The following is a 24405-nucleotide window of genomic DNA, read 5'->3' on the forward strand; positions in this document are numbered from 1 at the left end:
TAGTATTGGCTAGCAAGAATTTCATAATCAAGGAAAGAAAATGATGTTGAATGTGGGAAGGCTCCATGAGCTACACCGGCTTAAGTTGAGGTAGAGAAGTGAAGGTGAGATAGGGGACAGTGGTCAACGGTGAATGCTAATGAGGTAGAGTTAAAGTGAAGGGCACGAGAAGCAAGGGGCAGCAAGAATGAGCTTAAGAAGGGGAGAGATGACAGCGAGTGAGGAGAATTGTAGCTCAAATACCTGAGAATGAAGCTCATGAATCAATGAGGAGGGCGGTGGACCAGATCTAAATGCGAAGTAGGAGAAGTAGATTTAAAAGAAAAAAATTTAAAGGCTATAGTGGAGAACGAACCAGAGATAGGGAAGGTGACGATAAAGGCAGTGAAATGAGACGTTGTGGACAAGTGGACTAGAGATAAGGGTTGATAGCGATGATGGAGATTGAGGGTCTTCTTAAGTAGCGCTAGGAGATAGCGACTGCACAAGGTTCAATGGCAAAGTGAATGAGAAGAGGTAGAGGTCGTCAAACTGGAAGACGCTCTAGCTACTGGCGGTGGTTAGAGATTGAGGAGATGAGAAGCAAGGTAAGAATCAAAACAGAGAAAGAGAGGTAGAGTGGACACGAGGTAAGGGAATGGGAAATAATAAGGGGAGTTGAGGGTTTTCAAACTTGGGTCAAAATAAATTAAAAAAAATTAAACTATAAAACGTAGCACATAAGGGGAAAAAAGGGGGAAAAGAAAGAAGGAAAAAAATATTTTATTAATATTATATAGATATTGGAAAAATAATCCCACAAAAAAGAATTTTTTATAGGCCCAAAGTCATGACTGTCAAATCAGGCTTAAATCTAAAGTCACCACTTTCATCTTCTCTGGATGTCTATCAGAACTTTTAACAGTAAAAATTCTACAGCAATCTGTTTTCAATAGTCTAATTTGTTCACCTCTTAAAACCTCTTTCAAGCACCAAATTCACTCTAAAATTAATCTCCAACCACCACCCATTAACCAAAAAAAATTATTTTTAATTAAAATGCAATCAACCCCTTAAAAGAACCATTTTTCATGGGAATCAAACCACTAAAATTTGCATTCACTTCAATAAGGTTAAAATAATTTCTAAGACAAGTTCATAATCATAAAAATAACTTCAATAGCTTGACTTCCTTAAAATTTCCCTTCTTTTGGAATCTTTTAGTCTTTTGCCACATTTCTTACTTCTTCAAAGGCTCACACTTCCTCATATCTCCATGTTAACCTATAAAAGATACAAGATCACACATAACTTCACCAAAATAACTAAACTACAAAGGAAAAATTAAAAGATAAGGTTTAGAGCTTGGGTTGCCTCCTATGTAGTACTTTGTATATAGTCCTCCAGCCTGACTCTTCAACTCAAATACTAATCATAGGTATCAAAGACTAATATCACATTGTCCTCATTTCTCTTGATAAGACAAGGCTTCAATAAGAATAGGCATTCATCAAAACAAGCAACACATGTTCCCTTAATCAAATTTGATTTCAAGGTACATGATTCAAGAAGACCATTCATAGGCTTTAATGCGATATTTTTTACAAATATCATTCAAGGCCCCTAAATATTTTGAACACCCAATGAAATCTACTTGACTCTCATTAGTAAGAGTCAAAACATCTATAGGAGGATCAAGTATATAAACTCTTAGAATTTCCTCTCTTCTCTTTTCTTCAAAATCCAATGGATAAGGCTCCACAATCGAAGCATCAACCAAACACTCTTTATTCCCTTCCTCACTAGCTTCTAACTCACAATCACACTCAAAATCATTGCTAGCTATTGGAAATACTTATACACCCCACGATCATTTGTTCACTTGAGTCCTTATCTTTTATATAAGGATCATTTGAAATACATTAAAAACACCTTGATTTAAAGACTCAAAGTTAGAAGCCACTTTACTAGCTTGGAGTATTAAATTTTAAAGAGCTTATACATGTTCATTAATTTCTTTTCTTACCAAGCTCTCATTTTATTTTAATTATCTAGGATTTATTGAAGCATATCCTCTATTATTGACTTCTTCTTATGAATTGGGGTGCTCTCATCTGTATGAGTATTGTGTGGTGTATGAGGATGTGATGCATATGAAGAAAGAGAATGAGTAAAATCCCAAGACAATGTTTGTTTATGATTCCATCTAGGGTCAAGAGTGTTATCATGAAAGTTAGTTTAGGCCCTAATGTTATCTTCCTCTACATAATTCAAAGGTGAGACATGGGAGCATTACTCATTATAGTGACCATCTCTATAATAAATACAACAAATATCATCAAATTGGGATTCATAAGTATTAGTGGCATAGCTAGAATTTATATGAGCATCATATTCATATCCTCCACTTGCACCATTAGTCCACCAAGGAGAATCCATACACCAAGAGAACAAAAACACAAACTACTTCTTGGTGCAAAGAAAGCATAAGACAAAAAAATAGAAAACAAATAAATACACAAAAAGAATAAATATAAACAAGAACACAAGAAACAAGCAATAAAAGGAAACATAAACATACAAGAAACAATATTTACAATGCTCAAGCGAAATCTACTATCACTAATCAAAGGTTGACCAAAATATTTTCAAAACCAAATCCCCCGCAACAATGCTAAAAACTTATTGCTCACAATAAGTAGAGGGTCATAGCAAGTAATATAATAAAAATAAAGTATCATTTTCTCAGAGATTTGTTTAAAAATAGTGATCAAACAAAAGATTAAGTTGGTTCAACTAAGTTGAGCCAAGCATAATTTGGTGAAAAATGATTTTGCAAACTAAAACACTAGAAAATAAAGAAAAGTAATCAATTCACAAACTTCAAACATAAATTGAGACCTAGGATTATTTATCCCCCTTGCATTTCATAACACTAAAATTAACTCCTCTCATAAATGCTTTTAATGGAAATAAATGCTAACTTAGGTTTCTAAAAATACTTGAACAAGCTCTCTCCAGTCATGAACAAGTGTTTAGTTAAATTGATTGCCCAATCTATTGTTACAATTAATAAAACTCAATTTTAAACACTAATCCTATGTGGCTATGCAAGGCTAGCAAATATATCTCTATTTTACTAGCAAAACCATCCATTTAACATGTAAATATTAAATTCTTGCACAATTTTACCTAAGTTCTACACCCAGCTTAGCCTTCTCAAGCATCAATTAAGTGAACCCAATATCTAAATGGTGGCCAATCACTTAGAAGCATTAAGAAAAGAGTAAAATAAAAACACACACACACACACACATATATATATCTCATTAGTCATAAAAAGAGAGGAGGAACATAATGTTATTCCATATAAGGGTTCAAAATAATCCTAGAATAAAAAATTTAGCTACTCATAAACATCAAAAAGCTACAAATACACAAGATATTCATAGCCATTACAAGATTACAAGAAGAAAAATGGAGAAGAAACAAAGGAACTGAAGAAATGAAGCTTTAAATCTCTTCAAAGCTTTAACTCTTGGACCTAACTCATCTAAAGCTCAAAGCCTAACACAACAAAGCTCCTAAAGTGCCTTCAAGTGTGTAAAATAGGTTCTGGGTTGAGCTCTTAGCATATATATGTCCTAACCAACCAATTTTTAATAAATAAAATGCAGTTAACTCATCAATTATTTATTGTTGGGACGTTATTTACTGAAAAATATTTTATTTGTCTCAGATATCAAAGCTGAATTCGTACTCTCTACTGATCTCTGATGGGCTCATTATTGAGTTGACTAGAAGATTATTTTTGAGAATATTATCTTATTCATGTAAAACTCAGAAACCCATATAGTATCTTTTGAAAGTCTGATTTAAAGAGCTCCACATTAACTATAGTTAGGGTCCTGCCTCTTTTGTTATGTTAATTATTTGCTGCTGAGGAGCAAAGAATTATATTGTTGGATATATGTTGTAAATTTTTTTTTTTGTTGAAGAGATTTTGGTGGATCCTACCTTTAGGGGAGGTACTGCAGAAATTTTATAAAAATTTTGATGTTTAGATTTATGTAAAAAGTAAAACTTGATACATTAATTTAGAACTTTTCTTATTCAAAGCTTTAGGGATGTGAATTTGTACATACATTTCATGTCAGTCATGTTAAAATTTTAGGACGTGACAATATCAAGAAATTCTTAAGTAGATCAGGTGTATCACATTATCTATAGTCTGTATAATTAGAATGTCCTAACTCATCTAGATAAAATATCATGGAATATTATTTTAATGATTTTATTCTTCTAATAGAATACATATTTAATTTCTTGCATTTTCTCTCTCTAATATCATTAATGTCAAAATTAATTTATATTTAATGCAATTTAAATGTCATGATTTTATTTAACAGACCACAAATAAAGTGGCTCATTTGGTCTATCTAAGAATTTCTCAGAAAATATTCAAATGCCAATATATGGAGACCTTATTCATAAATAAGTTATGAGTACTTTAGAAAATTTTTAAGGATTTTGAATGGTTAATGTATGTTCTCATACCGCACCTCTTTATCAAGTGTAAATGGTACTCTCTTCGTTTAAAAATGTAAGATATTTTTAAATAAATCTAACTCTCAATAAAGTAGTTACCTACTTTTCAACTAACCTTATATTTTCAAATTTACCCGTATTAAATACTCTACAATAAATATAAAGTCATTATCAATAGATGTACTTTTGAAAAAAAAAAAAAGCAACGATTACATTTTAAAAGACTAAAAATACCTTATATTTTTAAACATCTAACTCCTCAAAAAATACTTTATATTTTTGAACAATAGGAGTATATACAAGCTCTATATATTGTATTTGTAAAATAAAACATATTTTTTGTTGTTGGAACATTTAATGAATTAATCCTAATTGTCCATTTGATTATCAAATCTCCATTCACTAAATCTATTTAATTATGACATCGTTGGATGTGTTGGATTACCGGCATAGCATGGAAAAATGCATCAAACATTGTTCCAAACATTGGTAAGGTCTCAAAACCCAAATCACATAGTGTTTTGGTCATAAAATGTTAGACATAATCTGTCCGGACCACATTGTCCTTAAAGTAATGGTCACTATATTATTTGGAAGCGGTCAAGGAGTAGTTAAGTTGGAGCAATGATTATTTCATATCATCAAATGACAAAAAATGATTAACCAATCACAATTAATTTTCTCAATTTTATATTATTAAATATTGTTTAAGTTAATGGGGTCCTTACAGTTGAATTACTATTTAAGGAATTAAAGCAATGATTTCAGTAAATTAAAAGAAGAAAACCTTAACTAGTCACAAGTAATTTTCAAGAATATTTTTATCACTTGCTAATTTCCATTTGAATTGATATATATATATATATATATATTAGTCGGCATTGGTTAAATTGTTATTTTTGTCATTCGTTGAAATGAAGTAATCATTGTTTTATTTAACTAGGTCACGTTTGTTTACTAAAAATAAATGGAATGAAATAAAATAAATAAATAAAAATAATAAAAATAAGATGATCAGGGGAGATAGGTGAGCACATTCACAAGGAGAGGGATAATTTAGTTCATGAAATTGAAAATCATGATTCATGATATTTTTAAAGAATGTGATAATTCTCACATTTGTAATATATATTAGTGAATTTTATCATGTTTATCATAAGGGAAAAGTAATTCAGTTTATTTTTATTTTAATTTTTTCAATTTAATTTATTTCATTTTTTTTCTAGTAATTAAACGGGATCTAGTCATTTAGCTACATTTACTCTTTAATATGAAGTGATAAAATGAATTTGAAAAAATTAATTGTCATTAGTGAAGGTTTTTTTTTTTTTTTTAAGTTCTTTGTTAAGAGCCTCAATCGAAGTAGTCATTATGGCATTTTAAAAAAAAAATGTCAAATCCAGAGACTTCACAATAAGTTCATTTCACATTCTTTTCTTTCCTTCGTCTATTTTGTGTTGATTGTCACTATCACATGACATGGGATACTTGATATTGGTCAAAAAGAAAAGGCGACGCTAGACTGTTACTTTTAGTTGTCTTAGTTTAACCGATAAATAAAGTGATGTCATATATTATTATATATCACTTTATTTAATGGTTATTTGATAATAATTTTTAAATATTTTTTTTAAGTTTGATATTTGGACAAATATTTGATAGTTGTTTGGTAATAATTATTAAGTTATTTTCAAATGCTTGACAGTTGTTATCAAATATTTTTTTTATTTTTATATATAAAGTGTTTTTAATTAAATCCTGCATATTAATAAAAATTTGTTATTTGGTTGAACTCACATAAAAACACAATGATTCATTCTAATTTTACCCTTAATAATATTATAATTAATATCATGATGATGGTAGAGAAAATATACAATTAATGATCTATTTCATTTTTTCAAGACAAGAGTAAAATTGTTTAATTATTGAAAAATATAATTGCCACCTCTTATATTTAGGAACAAAATAAACTTTTAAAAAACACCATATATATATATATATATATAAAGATGGAGGGGGTAACCTATGGAGGGGGTAACCATCAAGTAGACATGGTAAAAAACTTATGTTTTTAAATGAAGATTTATTCCCTATATCATAATGCTTGTTCTCCTTCACTATTAAATTAATTTTATAAAGTTATTAATGAGAAAATTTGATTATTGTTAAAATAAAAATGAGATTTTTTTTTCAAATAAAAACTTATTCATTAGAGCTCTAGCGATAGGTGGTGGTTTGACAACAAGCATTAGAGCTTTGGTGACTATCAGTGACTGTTCAACTGCCAGTGATTGTGGTGGAATTTTTAATGCACACACATATACATATGAGGCCTAATCACAACAAATTTTAATTATGTTTAAATTCCTTCATCCTGTATAGTAATTTTAGAATTGTTTGGTCTTGCAAAGCAACAAATATTCTGTAATGATCCTTGGTTGTAATTTGTCCAAGAAGAAAATGTTGGGGACAATAGGAAAGGCTAAAATTAATTATTGAGGGATAGTTGAAGGGTGGAGGTTGTTTGCGTGCGTCCATTTATGGTGATATCGATGTAACGTTGCTTTGCCGTACAGAGGCCCACGTGTCCATCACCGTAACAGCTCTGATCTTCTGATTTTTGTGTGCCCTCGTACTCCTCCAGTTTCATCGCTATTCTCGCCGTACACAACCCTAGGCCTGGCTTCGTCCTTTAAAATAACAAAATCCCAAGGATTACCCAATCGGACATGTTTGTTTCTCTTTTCAGAATGTTTTTTTTAACCAATAAAGATTTAAAATATATTTTTATTTACAAAATATTTTTAAAGCAGAGGAGTGATGGGGCTTTTTATATTCTGTTTTTTTATATTTTAAAAAATTATATAAGAATAAAATTTGGAAATAAAATATTTAGATATATGTTTAAATTATTATTTTGAAAGACATATCTAAAGTGATGAAATAAAGGTAAAATAATTATTTAATTTATTAACATAATTAGCATTGATAAAAACATGATATTTCTATCTTTTTTATTTGTAAAGAACAAAAAAAACACATAAAAAAGATGTTCTATCTCTTTTTAATTTTTCATAAAAACTTTTAACTTTTTATTTTCCAAAATAGATTGTAGAAAATACATTTTCAAACATTTTTTGTTTTTAAAAATAAAAAAAGTTCTAAAAACAAGTAATTGAATATGACCTCAGGGCTTGCTTTTATTTTTATTTTTTTAAATTATTTTTAATACAATTTTTAAAATTGTTGTTTGAAAAAAATTATGTTTGGTTATGTTAATTTAAAAAATTAGACATAGGTTGATAATGGTAGTTGTAAGAAATTAATGATAATGATTTATGATAAATATTGGTTAAGCTAACTATTTTTTAATAATCAAATGAAATGTGTTTTAAAAACAAGAAAAATAAAACTTTTGGTTTTGATTACTATCGACAAATTCACTATCTTCTTCAATAATCAAATGAAGAATAAAGATGTTCCTATTTTTGTTTTTAGCAACAAAGAATAAGAATAATATTAAAAATATTTAAATTTAAAACATTTATTCAAACAATTTTTTAATCTTTTTCTTTTAAAAAAAAAACAATTTTTGCCAAACAAACCCTTGCATTTATTAGTCTAACATGTGACACTCAGGCAACGCATGTTTTCTTCAATAATTTCATCTGCAAGCACATCAACTACGTGTATTGGATGGTCATTGGTCAAGTGCAGCTTTCGTCTGCAACCCAATGAAGTTATTATTAGTTTTATTCGTGATTGAATGGAGACACATGTGGTTTATCAGGCACATTTTAAAAGTAAATTTTATTTAAAATATAATATATTTGTAATTATATTAAACTATTTTTTAAATTTCTTTATTAACATAAAAATATTTAATATAATTATATCATGATTTAAAATTAAGAATAAAAATGAAATTTCATATTATTTTTTGGATGATGTAAGAATTAATTTTTTTAAAAAATATATAAAATTGTTGAAAATGTCTTATAATAAAGATTGAAGCGAGTATATAACTAAGGTTGTTTTAGCCCAATTTTTCATTCAAATTAGTCCCTAGTCATTATTAAACACAACTAGCTAGTACTAGAAAAGAAGAGGATGAGGTTATTACCATATTGAAATGATATATTACTTGCATTAAAAAAATGTAAGATACTTTTTAGGAGATTGAATGTTAAAAAATGTAATGCATTTTTAATTTTTTTTAAATGTAATAATTGCCTCTCTCTTTTTAAAGTGCTCTTATTGAATAAATAACTTTATATTTATTTTGAGGTCAAACATCCTATTAAATATAAAAAAATAAGCTTAGTTTGAAGATAAGTAATTACTTTACTGAAGAATAAAATTCAGTTAAAAATATCTTATATTTTTGAATGAAGAGAGTATAGCTTTTTCTTTTATTGCTCATAGTACAATAAGAAATAAGGAATAAAAGTGTGTACAATTATAAATATGCCCCCATATAACAAATCCAAAACCTAATGTCAAGTTATTTTTTCTCTTTCATAAAAGATAATTTTAAAAATATATTTTAAATATTATCTAAAAAATCACACCATAATTTATAAATAAAACTAAATAAATCTTTTAAAATATACCTTATAAATGAGATCAGAGGGAGTACCTTGCATTGTTATGGCATTATTGTGGGCCCAATATGTTTGTCTTGAACAATTAAGGAGAGAATAGAGATGTTCCAGTTTTAAGTTATTTAGATAATTTTGAGAATATTTAATACCTACTTTTACTTCGTATTATAGATTGACTATTTTTTGTTTTGCATGGCATAAGATTTTAAAATTTGTCATATTTTACATATCAAATTGTGTTGTGTCGGACACGTGTCTGTGCTAACATACATTTGAGAGATTCTAAAATGATTCTGTATCTTCAATTATTCACCTTTTTTTTTTTGGTTGAATATATAAGTTTCAGTTTCCATTTGGAACAAAAACAAAAAACAAAGAACAAAAACAAAAACATTCGCAAGAAGCAAGAGAGGGAAACAAAATTGTATTCAAAATTACGACACCATTCTCGTGCGTATATATATTATATATACACATATCATTTGCTCGCATTTATATAATAAAAAAAACTACTTACATAAAAATTAAGCAAACTTGCTATGAAATAATAATGGGGGAATTGTCCCGTACACGACAATGGTTAATTAAATTTGTGATGTATTTGCCATGTCGCCTCACATCTTTTTTTTTTTTTTTAATGTATTAGTTGAACAAAGACAATCTGCAACAGATAAAAAACACTCTGGTTAACTTTTGACAAGATGCCAAACAAAAGCATGCTTTATCTCACAACCTAAAGTCAACTACATAAATTACATGATATTATTGTGTTCTATCAACAATCAAGAAGCCATATATAAACATAAATTGCACAATATTATTGTATTCTATCAATAACTAAGAAACCATAAGCATAGATCTATCGCATGATATCATTGTGTTCCATCAACAATCAAGAAACCATAGATATACCTAATTATGGTATGTGCGTGCACAGTTGCCTGATCACTACCATTTCTTGCATTCATGGGCAAGTCTCACATTAGTCTGATGCACAATAGATTAAGAATTGGATTTCATTTTCAAGTGGATCTAATGTACAGGTGGAGAGAGAGATTATTTTAGTAAACCATTTTTTATCATCTTTTTCTCTCCAATTTCGTAATCACAATCGTTCATCAAATTTACGGCTAAAATATATTCACTTAATGCAGTGATATCAATGATTATGATTGATTAGAAAAGTGGAGAGACAAGGATGATAAGGAAATGAAAACGTTCCGTGTTCGAGAGTAAGACCCACCAATTTCTCTCTACATGTACCTCTCTTACTTGAAGATGTCTATATCTTTTTTTTTTTTTTTGGGGGGGGGGGGGGGACCCAAAGAAACAGACACTAGATTATGATCAGACATACATAGATTTACTACGCTCCGACATACATACAAAAGACTTCATTTTTGAAATATCCACATTCCACAGGTCAAAAATAAATACGCTAAGGAAAGAAAACTGTGGACAATGGAGCTCATATAATACGAACCCAAAAAAATGCTTTTTAGTTCAAACTGTTTACTGTCAATCGTCGATACTCCATCCGTTTTTAATTATAAACTATCACGTCTCTTTTTTTTTTTTAATAAGCAAAACTATAAATTTCAAGAAGCATTTATCATACTTTTACCATATTACTCCTTATAAAGTCAATATTTATTTTGACGATACAAATTTATTTTATTAATAATAAGACTAATTTAGTTTAATTTTTTAAATTTCAGACATAATTATTATACTTAACCAACTTTTTGAAACTGTGTAAGTTGGTTATTTTTCTCTTATATTTGAAAACAGGAAGAGTTTATATATATTTATATATAACTTGCATGAATATGAATTCTTAATTATTCTCCCTGTTAATTGTTGACCTTCAGGATGTGTTTTTAATGAAACAAGTAATCACGTAATCTCATGTCTGTCAATAATCAGCCATCTCAAGAGAATTGAATAAATTCTTGCATTTTCTTGACATGCTTGTTCATGAGAAATCTCAAAAATGAACAGTTAAGTTTGCTATACTAACCCCAATCTGAGAGAGGTGTCTGAACTATGATCCTCATGGAGAGGATCAGATGTGCTGCCGATAGTTGCTGACTCAGATGACTGACCTTGTTTTTGTCCAACTTTCGTCACCTAAACACAAATTTTCCATCTTCAGATTCTTGCCACCAATCTGAAACAATCAATGTTAATTAATTGGACCTGCTGGTTCAACTGGTGAACACCATACCTTGGTCCAATTCGAAAATTCTTTCAAAACCGGACAAAACCAATCAAACAGGTCAAAAATTGGTGAAAACTGATTTTTCCTTTAACATGCATATATTATGAATTAATATGTACATAAAATGTAATGGAGGTTGCATTGTTCATAAGTCATAACTAAGGAGCTTTGAACAGTGAAGCATCTAACTAATATAAGGCAAAGATGTAATTGCACTTAAAGCACATTAACTATCATTCGTTAAGAACCATAAATTGAAGTGGATTAATATTACACAATAATTAGGACCAGAAAGGAGTTCATAGAACTTAAAGCATGTTAATTTTGATGACGAATGGTTTGACTTCGGATCAATTATGGTCTAATCGATGAAACTTGGATTAGGGACTTAATCGTTTTAACACTGATTTACTGTGCAAATAATTCAAAACACGGATCACCTGTTTCAATCTCTGATTCTCCTCCATCAGCTGGATTCCCTGCACAGACAAGGAAGCATTCTCAGAGAAGCTAAGTACTAATTGTCCTATACATCTCTGTGAATGAGATGGCCTGGCAGACTAGTTCTTCACTGACTACAATTTACTGTAAATCATTTCTCTCTTTCTCCTCTCTATCTTGCTCACTCTCTTCATTAATATTTAAGGAGCGAATAATTGAAATGCATGTGCACAAGGAAAATTAGTCATTTAATTCCTACAATTTTGGTTGATTTAGTTACTACTCAATCATTAAAGTTTAACAAAGTTCAATTTAGTCTCAAATGTTTCAGCCATTTAATAAATTGGTCCCTATACTTTCAAAAAATATCAACCTCTTCAAGGATTAAGTTGTAACTGAAGCATTAAATGTAGGGATCACCAAATTAAATGGTTAAAACTTGAGAAACTGAGTTGCATTGAATTAAATTGCAAGAATTGAAATTGTAATTGATTCAAAATTACAAGGTAAACGATTAATTTTCCATATTTAAGTTGTTTAGTTCTCGAATACTAGAAATATCAATCCATAGAAGTTTTAGAACAAACAGTATGATATTTATTCTTTATGAATAAAATATTATTTTTTTAGGATTAATTAACCAAGTAATTGAGACATATCTTTTAAAGGCATAAAACTATTAGATTTTTCCTCAATTACATGCATATCAAATTCTCTATCTTAATCTTGTCCCTTATCATCAACCTTCAAGATTTATTTCCAATAATTTAGCACTGTTACTCAGTTAGGTTTAATCTTCCCTGCGCAGAGGCAGGCCATCATATATATGAAGACATTTCAGCCATGGATATATAATTTTTTTGTACCTTTTCTGGCATGACATTAACTAGATATCGTTATTTTCATTTTCTTTTCAAACATCAAGCAATAACAAAAATATACATGAGCCTTCAATAATTAGGTTTGGAATGTATTTCACCTTTCTCTTGAGCGCATTGATCTCTTTCATAATTATTTCTTCCTGTAAAACCACCAAGCACCGTGTGTTGTGAAGATTAGTAACATTAATTTCTATAAAGTAATTTTAAATGCAAAAAACTTTGAAATGCAAGAATTAATCCAGACAAGAAATTTCAATAATTCCAAATGGAAGGGCTCAAAAACTAAATGAGGGGGTTCAATCACTTATAATGCGCTAGTAAAAAAAATGAAAAAAGCTTCAAAGTTATTACTTAATGCTATTACTTCATATGTTATTTAATTTCCAACTCTTTCATAATTGACATGATGAGCTTTTGAGCTCTTGAGATCAACATTTCGTTTGAAGAACTTGTTTAAGGGCGTATAACAATATTTGATTTTTGAAAGTATAAAAATCTATTTGCCATATCACTTCAAAATTTCTTTGGTGCTTTCCTTAGGATATGTGCAAACAGGCATGCACGAATCCCTTCATTATAATTATAAATGTGAAGGACACACTCCAATTGCACTGGACAATACTCGAATCTGACCTAGTTAGATGATTTGAATTAGATGCACCCCTATAAGATCAGATCCGAATTTGTAGTGTACTAAGGGACAAAGTGCAAACCTTAGCTTTGACAACACGGCTCAAACCTTTTTCTAGTTGTTCTTCAAGCTTCTTTAATTCATTCGTTTTCAATTCTTCAAGCTCTTCTCCTTTCAACTGCCTTCCAATTATTAAAAGGTATAGCCATCCCCTCAGTAATATATATAATATGGAAGGCACAAAATAAAAGCTTCACAATTATAATATTGTACATTTACAAAAATTTATATACCTCAGTTCCTGAACCTTATTGGCTTCTTCCATGCTGAGAATGCTGAAGGTTTCCTTTTCATACTATGCATAAAATTCCGAAGAGATTTCCATAAGTTCAGTACTATTGAATTTCAGGTTAAGCAAAGTGAATGATGTATTTTCTGTAGAAACACAATCTTTTATTATTATTTTATTATACATTGGAATGGCATCTATTGAAGGGAAAATAGTAGAAAATCATTTGAGATGATTTAAACATGCTAACTAAAGAACATGGGAGGCACCAACGAGAAGAGTAGAGTGAATAATCTTGAATCTAATAAAGAGGGGTAAATGAAGATCAAAGAAAACACTTATAGAAGTTATTGATTGAAACCTTAGTTAATGATATCCATAAAAGCTTGGTTGATGATAAAACACAAAGGCATCATACAATTCATGTAGCCAACCACACCTAAAGAGATAAGGTTTGTCTTTGTTGTTGTTGAACTTGAAGCTTTTTTCTTTTTATAGGGCCTATGAACAATCCTATCCATATATCAAATCAAGATCAAGTCCTTTGAAAGTCACATCTTAGGGATTTTTTTATTTAAATAATTGAGCATTGCACTGAAAAAATAATAAATGATCAGAAGTGAATTTTCATTTCACTATAGCTAAGTTTGCAGCTTCTGCATCTCATCGAATTCCAAATACTTCATCATTATTGCTACTCCTTTATAAATTAAATTATCGTATTAATTGGAAAAGAGAAAATCTAGGTAATTAAACAAATAATCAAGAAACTTGAGTAGCTATAAGTTTTGTGAAATCCTAGAGAACAGAACTAGCGTACTAGCCGGGACAATTCGACAGAAACAATTTATATATCTACTTATATTATAAAAGCTCTTATATGGTGCACCATGAAGGGTGTCTCATTTTTTAGACTAAATGTAATGCATGACACTCGCACTCGTTTACATTATTTAAAGCAGAAAACAGAGCGAAAATATTGAGAAAAAATATAATTAAAAACAATTATGCATAATGATCTTTACCAAAATGGATGAATGGTATAATCTTTCAATTTCTGAGTGCTGATCGTGCCTTTCGATAACCTGCTGCACACTATAAGAACCGAAAACACAGCGTGTTCATGAAATCTTACACCTACCAGTACACTGTTAGCATTTAAGGTTCTTCAGGACAATAACACAGCATAACACACACACATACACACACATACACATTATCCAGCCGCTTGAAGCATTCTATATTCATTAAGTTTCGATAGAAGCACAATTATTTCAAATTCAAGCTTCTTTAAACTCTGCAGTAATAGGCATATTGAACAATTTTGCACGACGAGAATTAAATGAGCAGCAGAAATAAAAGTTGTACGTTAAAAGCAGTAATTATGCAATCAAATGCAAGCCTCAACAATTCAATTAAAATTACATTACTCTCAATGCTAGCCTCTCAACAATGCAACCAAAATTATATATATAAAAAGTATTCCATCCGACTTCATGTTAAAGATTAATAATCTTAAAATGATGTAGAGAATGGCAACTCTTCAAATCAGTCATGCAGAGAATTGATGTAAATACCTTGCATTAATTGCGTCTTTAATTTATGATATAAGGGTGGAAATATTCTAGTATATATACATATATATATTTTGTTTTGGTCTCAATGAAAAGAGGTGGAAAAAAAACCCAAACACTACCTTATATAGTGACTTACGTTTTGATCAAAATATCTCCGGACAACAAAATCATTCACATTTACAATTATGCTATGTTTGGATACATATGGATTTGGATTTAAATTTGAGCCATTTGGATAATTAAAAATGTATGGATTTGGACTCAAATCCAAATTCTACCTCAATTTCTTTATAATTTAAAATCCTTTCTAAACTCCTATTATTTCAAATCTTAGCTCAATCTCTTTTGGAATTTAACCCAAATCTATAAAGACTTGATTGACTTACTGACAGTAATTGAATCAGACTGCCGAAGTTGACGAAAACAAGCTGCCACTGTTGATTGGGACTAGACGATCGACTTTCACCAAGACCAAACTGACGGCCAACTTCTACCTTAACTGGACCAACGGTGACCACTCGAACTAGATGGTCGACTTCCACTAAGATCGAACCAACGACAACAACAGGGATCGGACAACCAACTTCCATCTAGATCGGATCAACAACAACCATCAGGATCGAACAACCAACTTTAATCAGGACCAAATTGATGGTGATGACAAGGACCCTATGACTGACTTCCACAAGGACTAGAGCGATGGCAACGACGAGGACCCAATAGCCGACTTCCATCTGGTCCAATCTCAATGGATGTCAGCCTTCCGGTTTTGGTGGAAGTCGGTTGTCCTATCCAATCGTCCTTGTTGGTCTGGTCATGTTGGACGTTATTAGTCTGATCTAGACTGTCACTGTCAATACGATCCCATTGAAAGTCGGCCATTAGGTCCCGATCATCACCGTCGATCCAATCCCTATGGAAGTTAGCCATTCAATCTAAGTGGAAGGCAGTCGTATGGTCCCCGTGGTAGCCAGCGATTCGATCCTCATGATCGCCGTCGGTTCGATCCCGGTGGAAGGCCACTGTGCTATTAGCATCATCGCCGTCAGTCTCATCTGGTGGAAGTCAGTCGTCCCATCTCAATCGTCGCCGATGCTATAGTCCCAGTCAACTTTTACTATCTGATCCGGATGGAAGTTGGCCATTTGAACCATCAACTTTAACCAGTCTTCCAAGTTTCTTTGAAATTTAAATATAGAACTTAAAATTTAAAATTTTGCTTTAAATCCAAACAAAGAATTTTAATAATATAATATGAAATTTCATATATCATCCAAACAAAAAATTTAAAATCTATAAATTTTAAATGAGATTTCAAATATGAGATTTTAAATTCAAATTTCTAACTTAATGTACCCATCCAAACACAACCTTAACGGATTTAAGATGAGTAAAAGGGATAACAATAAAGAGTTTCCTTAATCTATGAGTTTCTAGTGTTTCTAATCAATTTAATCATGGTAATTTTCAAAGCTTGTCTGCAGAAATGAAGAGTACCGTATCCAAGAACAAAAGCTTCAAAATTCAGTACATTGAATCGGACTATTATAACTCTTGGACGGGAAAATTAATAGATCTCCTATATATATAATTCAAGGGGCGTTTTAACATTGATATCATCAACAAAGATTTGGTATAATTTGCCAAATCTCACAAAGTAGTTTCAGAATTTTGCTTCCTTCTTAAATATTTTGAACTTCACTCACTTTTACAACCGGGGTAGATTTCATCCTAAGCAAGTTTCAGTACTTATGCATGTGTGGGCATGACAAATGTCTCAAATACTCATGCAAATATAGAAATTTAAAGTTCACACGTGCACTGTGATGTCAGAGATTAGTATATCAATGCGTTGAGTGTAATGCCATTATTATATCTAAATGAACATCCAGAAAGAGCTTTCTCTTCTGAAAACTAATCATGTTTGTGAATCAGATATTACCCTAAGCACCATCTTTTTCTCAAGCAAGCTTAACACTAAACGTTTCTTTTTCTAAAATGATCAAAAGGTCTCATTCAAAATAAAGCATCCCTTTGTCCAGTGGCTTTTATACTTGCTTTACTCTATAATATATGATAACGAAGATACATACAGACAGGCATGTTGGACATGAATTAACTATAGCATACATGACACCACGTTGGCATGACCTTTGCGGTTAGATATCAAAACAATAAAAGAATAGTTTTTAAAGTCACTTTCCTCTGTTATGATGAAAGAGAGAGACATACATTTATATTGGATTATGCCAGAACCTTAGGTTCAGAGTTTTGAAAATATATTTCTCAAGTCTGTCTTATTGATAAAGTCAAGGTTACCATTAATCAACAGAACTGAATAGGGAGGCTTCTCATAACAAGCAAGTCAGCCAAGATGATGATGATTATAAAAATTTCTAAAAAGAGAGAGCTACAAATTAAATCCATCATGAGGATTGCAAACAGTGTTTTACAGAAAATAACGCTGATGAGATTTTCTAGCAAACACGTTCGTAGTCAATCTCCTGTTGGTCTAGATTAATGAGCCTAAAATAAAATTAAAATAATAAGCACAAGTACACGACTACGAATGTTGCAGATACGTATGAAAATTAAACAATAATTACCTGGAAAAAGCATTCAACTGTACATCATGAAGGTGAGGAAAAGGAAACTAAAAGAAGAGAGAAGGAGAGACCTTGAGCTACTATATTCAGAGAGCTTGCCAGTGGCAGAAAAGACTATGAGGGCAATCTCAGCATCACAGAGAGTAGCAAGTTCCTGAGCCTTCTTGAATAGCCCTCTTCTTCTCTTTGAAAACGTTACTTGCCTCGCTGTAATGTTATCGATCTTCTTTATTTCTATCTTCTGCCTTGTCATTTCCTGATTAAGCAAAAATAGACCCAAAAATCAGGAAAAGAATTCAGACTCTCCAGAAAATAAAATTACTGGATATTTTGTGACAAAAAAAGGAATATTAGTGTCCAATCAGTAAAAGGGAGTGCGGTGGCTCATAATTCTCTCCCAAATAGAAGTAGAAAATCAATATCTCAGATCCATTGAGCAATACAGAAAACTAATCTTAAGAAAGAAGTGAGGAGAAACCTTGAAGAACACAGAGGGCTTTCAATCAGAAAAAGCTGATGAATCTTACTGTGAAACACGAAAGAGTTCAGAACTAAACAAGAAGAAGAAGAATATGAAGAAAAGGGTTAAGAAAGAGAAAGAGAATGGGAATATTACAGGAAAAGAAAATTAAAGGAGGAAATTAGTTGTCTAAAAGAGGAAATGCAAGATTGCAAGAAAAAGAATGATGCTTACCGGCCAAGAACCAGTAATCAACCCTAGCTGAAAAGTAAGCCTAGGTAAGGGTGTGATGAAGATGAACCCCACCTACAAATTGTCCATAAGCGAAGAAACAGAGAGAGAGAGAGAGAGGAGAGAGAGAGAGAGAGAGAGGAGGCATGTGGACGTGGTGTGGGAGGGGAAGGAAACGAACTTTTTAGTGAAAGAAGGATAATTACTCGTTATGGAGGGGGCAACTTTTTTCGTTTTATTTCCTTTTGTGGCTTTTGGACTGAGTAGTGAGAGATAGTGGCAGGCGCACTACACCCGACGCATCGTCCAATGAATTGCGCGGGGAGATGTAAAACCCAACTTATATAAAAAGAAGTTAAGGTCGATTATTAAGAGTGTTTATAAGGTGGTTTGATTTAATTTTGAGTAAAAATCAAACAAATTGATTTTCTATAGTTTGAAATCTATTTGGTTTTTTTATATACTCAGTTTGTTTTGATTTTTGATCTGGGGTTGCTGGTTTGGTTTTGTTTACATTTAGATCAAACTTAAACTTCCTGTAAAATATTTTTCATAATTATCAATATATATTCATGATCACTGGTAGTTGTAAACTACTAATTACTATTCACAATGAAAAAAAACTACTGAACACAAAAGAATATTTTTTTAACAATTAATTAGCATATATAACCATTAAAAATTAATATATTATCTTTAAAACATTTGATTATAAAATTAAAAATTATTGAAAAAAATTGTAGATAATATTTAGTCAATTGTAACATATTTTTACTACTGATTTGAAAATAATCAAACTTGGAAAAGGAAAAAAAAAAACTTATGCAAATTTATTAAAATATATATATATATAATAAATATAATAAAATTTATTTTGGTTTCGGTTTAATTTAAGTTTTCAAAAATAAAAAAACTAAAACAATTGATTTTGCCTGAAAAAAACCAAAGCAAATATCATTTATAATCGGTTTTGATTGGTTCATATTGATTTGGTTCAAATTGATTTGATATAATTAGTTTGGATTGGTTTTAAAGCCTTTTATAGAAAATGACACTTTGAGACCAAACAAACATGACATTAAAATTCTAAGATCACAAGATTTTAAAGGAATAATGATGATTAAGGACGTGAATTAATGATAGTTAAGTTTTTGATAATTTTTTTAAAGAATAGTTACAAATATCAATTTAAGTAATTGTAAATTCAAGAGTTTAAATTGTGAATAAAACATATATCTAAATTCTAAATATATCTATCAATTTTTAATTTGTAACAATTTGAATCAATATTTACAATTCATCTTTAAGAAAAATTAGTCAAGAACCTAATTGTTATAAATATATATTTTAAGACTTTATTGTTATTCTCCCTATTTTAAAGATAAAATGAAGAACCTTAATCCTTTATTCATAATTAAAAAAGTCAAATGGTCAAAATGTTTTCTTCGCATAAAAGAAAAAAATAGCAACAAGCTAAAGAAGATGAGTAACTAATTTTGCTATATATTTAGTATTTTTACAACTTTGAATATGGAGTAGCATTGTAATTAGTGTATCCAATCCTCTAAAACTTGTTGAGTCCTCAGAAAAGTGATCTCACCTTAAAGGATATATTTTTTTTCATAATAGGGTTTCCTAAATCTTAATTTCCATAAGAACTAATGGAAAGGAAAAGAAATTAAAGCATTAAATATATGAGGCTTGATTGAAACTATCTCTATTTTATTATATTAAAAACTGGTGTTTTATAAAACATATTCTGAAAACAAAATAAATAATAAAAATATGTATTTTTCTCATTCTTTCTTATTTTCTTAAACCATAATCCCAAAACATCTAAAAGATATTTTTTGTTTTTCTATTTTTTAAAATACTTTTTGAAAACACGTTACTAAACAATTTTTTTATTTTAAAAAATAGAAAATTATTTTCAAAACAAATTTTTAAATAGGCATGGTATTTTTAACTAGCTTGTGGACTGAAATTTTCTAACCTTAGTACATTTACAAATTAAATAATGTGCATATAAGAGTCAAAAGACTTACAACTTACAAACAAAGAGACACACCTTTTGGCCAAAACGGGCCAAGCTAGGCCTAATGGGTTAAACTTATTAAAGCTTTGACATGTCAGCAATTAATTTAGTTGATATTCAAAAAAGAAAAAACTAAGTTTCTGCCCCAAAAAAATAATGATTAGCTAAGTCTAAATTGTACCCCAAAATAAGCGAAGTCTAAATCAATTTTGTAGTTTAGCGCCGGCTTAGGTTATTATAGGATGATTTTTTGCTTCAATTGTTATTATTTTAAAAAATTAAATTTAATATATTAATATTTAATAATGTTTTGTTAACATTTAAAAGTTTAATGTTAATGTTTTTTCAATAAAATTAATAATGGTAGGGTTAAAAAATTGAAAAGATACTTACAAAAATTAATAAAGTGAAATAAACTCTTATGTAAAACTAAACGACCAAATGTATCCTTTTGCCTTGTATTTCATAATATATATGTAAATAGTATCAAAAACATATTTCCTTTGGTTTTATATGTAAGTCATTTTGAAAAATTATTGATGATCCTTTTTATAAGTTACTTTTATATAAAAAAGATATATCAGTGACTATTTATGGACATAAATTGTAACATCATAAGTCTATGAATCAGCATGCAATATATTAGTGTATCAGTCATTCCCATGAAAAATCAAACAAAATAATGATTGAGTGATACAGTTCCCATTTTCTTTCAGGTTAAGTAAAACAAATTGGATTTGATTGAGTAAAAATTAAAAAAAAGTGAATTTAATAATATGTAATTAAATTCATAATCCATCAAACCACTTGTATAAAAAGCAACATATTAATATGGGATAATTAGATATATATTTATCCTAATTACAAATTAAATGAAAATCCAATCCTGTGTTTCTCAATTTAATGGTTTCAATGAGATTTTTTTTTAAGAAAAAATCATATTCAATAATGGCCAAACATTAAATGGACATTTAAATATAAGATTGAGTAATCAAAAATCAATTTTAAACATAACCAATAGGTAAAAAAGAGTCTAATCCATCAATAAGTTTATAACTCTTCTAAGTTTAAGGAGAATTAGCCACACATAGCTCTAAAAATAACAAAAAATCAATAAACTATACATCTAAACAAAGAAAAAAAGGAGAACAAAAGCTTAATCGAAGTGATTTTAAATAAAAACCACTAGTCTCTCATGAAACCTAAACTTCACCTCATCCGTGGCTTCTTCACTCTCTCTTGGATGTTCCTTCGCTACTGGAGATGAAGAATAACAAACTCCAACCCTTAGAACTCTAAAAATACCAATTTTCAACAAAGCAGTGTGTTTCACTAGATGATGATTATGCTACGGTGCATTTGTATTACACTGCAGCAAAGATCATTTTGCTATCGTCCCTGGCTATTACGCTCTAGCATGCAGGGAGAACATTGTGGCATATATGGTCTTGGGTTTTTTTTATATGACCAAAGAATCATGTTACGGTGCAATGTAACTATGCTATGGCATAAATTTCTTTCTTTGTTTATTTTTTTGAATTTATTTTCAATCTTTACTTACAGTTTTTGACTCCTAATTTGGACCACTTTACACATAGTATAACATCATTATTGTAATTTTAACTCAAGTAACTAATTCATTTCAATAGAATGCTATCAACTTTCCCTTCTCATTTTCAAAAGCATTTTTTATTATTATTGTCCGCATATGATTGTCTTATTTCCCTCAAAATTACTTATATGACTCTAAATTGACTCCAAAATTCCCTAACAACATATAAAAATATTTAGAGTCATCAATTGTTTTCTTCTCACGAGTAGAATAAAATATTACATATAAGAAAGAAAACATTTTTAAAGAGGATGCATTTAATAATGATAAATATGAAATTTTTTTTCAAACAATATCAATATTCAATTTAACTACATCTTCTTAGTTTTATTAATGTAATTAGAAGTAACTCATACATTGGATGAAGGGAATATACTATAAACTGATGGGTGTTAAAGATGGAGAAATTGCAGTTTTCAATCCAAGCTTCGAAAGATTAAATTAAGAACAATTTAATTTTTTATAATTTTTTTAAAAAATTGCAAAAATCAATTAGATATTTATAAACAAAAACGATCCGTAACAATTTGAGAGTTGTATTTATAATTTAAATATTTTATTTATAATTATAATTTTTAAAATTATTATTTTTAGCTCATCTATCACAACATTTAGTGATAGCCCTACCCTATTTCATTGATTATTAATTAAATTTTGAAGACCTAACTTCTTTTCAGGACAATTTTATTTAAAATACAGTTGAATATTAAATACAAATTTTTTTAATAAGAATTTAAATCTTATTTCATTATATTAAACTAGTTTCTTTCACTAAAATTAAGCGGTAGGTTTGAAAACCTAACTTCTTATTCTTCTTAGATTAGGTGGAGATGGGAATTGTATTGGTAATGAACAAATTTATTAAAAATTTAAATTTTTTATTTTAATAAATATAATATTAAAAATATTTAAAAATTAATTTAAATGGAGAGCAGAAATTATTCTAAGCTAAAATGGAGCGCTAGGAGATGAGCATGGCATGGAGATGGCAGTTTGTGGAAGTTGTGTCTGACCATTTATATTTTATGCTAATGACGTGGACTTCACTTGGCTTGACCATACAAAAAACCACAATTCCATGGCTGGCCTGAGTTTTTAATAAGAAAAATGATAATAAAATTTTTTTAAAATATATAAATGACAATTTGATATCTTGAAATGTCATAATTTCTTAAAAGTCTTTAGGGACTTTTTTATCATTAAAAAATTTATATAAATTATTAAATTGCCCTTATTGAAAATAAATGATTCATGAGTTTTGTTTAAATATTCACAACTTTTTTTCTTATATTTACAATAATACAACAGTAAATAAGGAATTTAATATATAAATTTGTAATTTGTTATTGCATTATTGCTAATATAAAAAGAAAAGTTGTAAATATTTAAACAAAACTTATGAATCATTTATTTTCAACAAAAACAATTTAGTAATTTATATAAATTTTTTAATAATAGAAAAATTCCTACAGACTTCTGAAAAATTATGACATTTTAAAAAATCAAATTGTCATTTACATATTTTAGAAAGATTTTATTATCATTTTCTCTTTCTAATATTTGTGTACCCTCATACTTCTCAATATTTCTGCACATAGCCCTAGGCATTGCTTCATGGAGAAAACAAATTTAAGAACAAATTCCTAAGCTAGCACTATTACGCTTTCTTTTTCCATCGCATCAATCCTGTGACTCACAGCTTCTTAAAGGAAAATTTTCATTTAATATCCCTTAATCATACTTGATGAAAATTAAAAAGAAGATTCTTAAATTTTGAAAATTATTTCAAACCAGAGCTATTGAAGTACAATTAAAATGTATAGTAAAATTATTTTATTGTTCCTCATCCCCCTAATTCTCTATTAAAATTATTCATTTTTTTGCATAAAATTGTTTGTTGACCTAGAAGAGTTATTTGCATTATTATTAAATCTTAATTTTATTCTAAATATTTTAATCATGCATGATAAAATAAGTTGTTCATTTCTTTATATCAAGTTGTTCATTAACCTCCATGAAGTTATTTATTAACTTATAGGAATTATTTGTGCCATTAATAAATCTTAATTTTATTTCAATTGTTATAATCATGGTAAAACGAGTCATTCATTTCCTTACATCAAATTGTTTATCAATCTATAGGAGTTGTTTGTGCTATTATTGAACTTCATATAAATCAATGAATAACTTCATGTAGACAAATGAATAATTTCGATAAAAAATCAAAATGGATGGGAGGCAATGAGGTAACTTTATTTTACATTTTAATTTCACTTCATTATTCCTA

The 24405-nt window shown here is 29.2% G+C and overlaps 1 protein-coding gene across 3 annotated transcripts; it reads right to left on the minus strand.

The window, feature by feature from the left end:
* Nucleotides 1-9383: 9383 nt before the first annotated feature.
* LOC129285734 (MADS-box protein JOINTLESS-like) lies at nucleotides 9384-18585 on the minus strand. 3 transcript variants are annotated; one of them, XM_054921600.1, is made up of 9 exons: nucleotides 18475-18585; nucleotides 17852-18036; nucleotides 14623-14692; nucleotides 13602-13663; nucleotides 13391-13490; nucleotides 12776-12817; nucleotides 11796-11834; nucleotides 11155-11264; nucleotides 9384-9795 (listed from the first exon to the last, which is right to left on the minus strand). In XM_054921600.1, the coding sequence occupies exons 2-9, from the start codon at nucleotides 18031-18033 to the stop codon at nucleotides 9777-9779; spliced, it is 624 nt and encodes a 207-aa protein (XP_054777575.1). In that variant the 5' UTR covers nucleotides 18034-18036; nucleotides 18475-18585; the 3' UTR covers nucleotides 9384-9776. The 3 variants fall into 3 exon arrangements, with proteins under 3 accessions (XP_054777575.1, XP_054777574.1, XP_054777576.1); XM_054921599.1 differs by lacking the exon at nucleotides 18475-18585 and adding an exon at nucleotides 18259-18420; XM_054921601.1 differs by lacking the exon at nucleotides 18475-18585 and adding an exon at nucleotides 18308-18318.
* Nucleotides 18586-24405: the final 5820 nt, after the last annotated feature.

The sequence above is a fragment of the Prosopis cineraria genome, unplaced genomic scaffold, assembly GCF_029017545.1.
Source record: "Prosopis cineraria cultivar Desert tree isolate PC_DT_omini unplaced genomic scaffold, ASM2901754v1 PC11, whole genome shotgun sequence".
Classification (NCBI taxonomy): Eukaryota; Viridiplantae; Streptophyta; class Magnoliopsida; order Fabales; family Fabaceae; genus Prosopis; species Prosopis cineraria.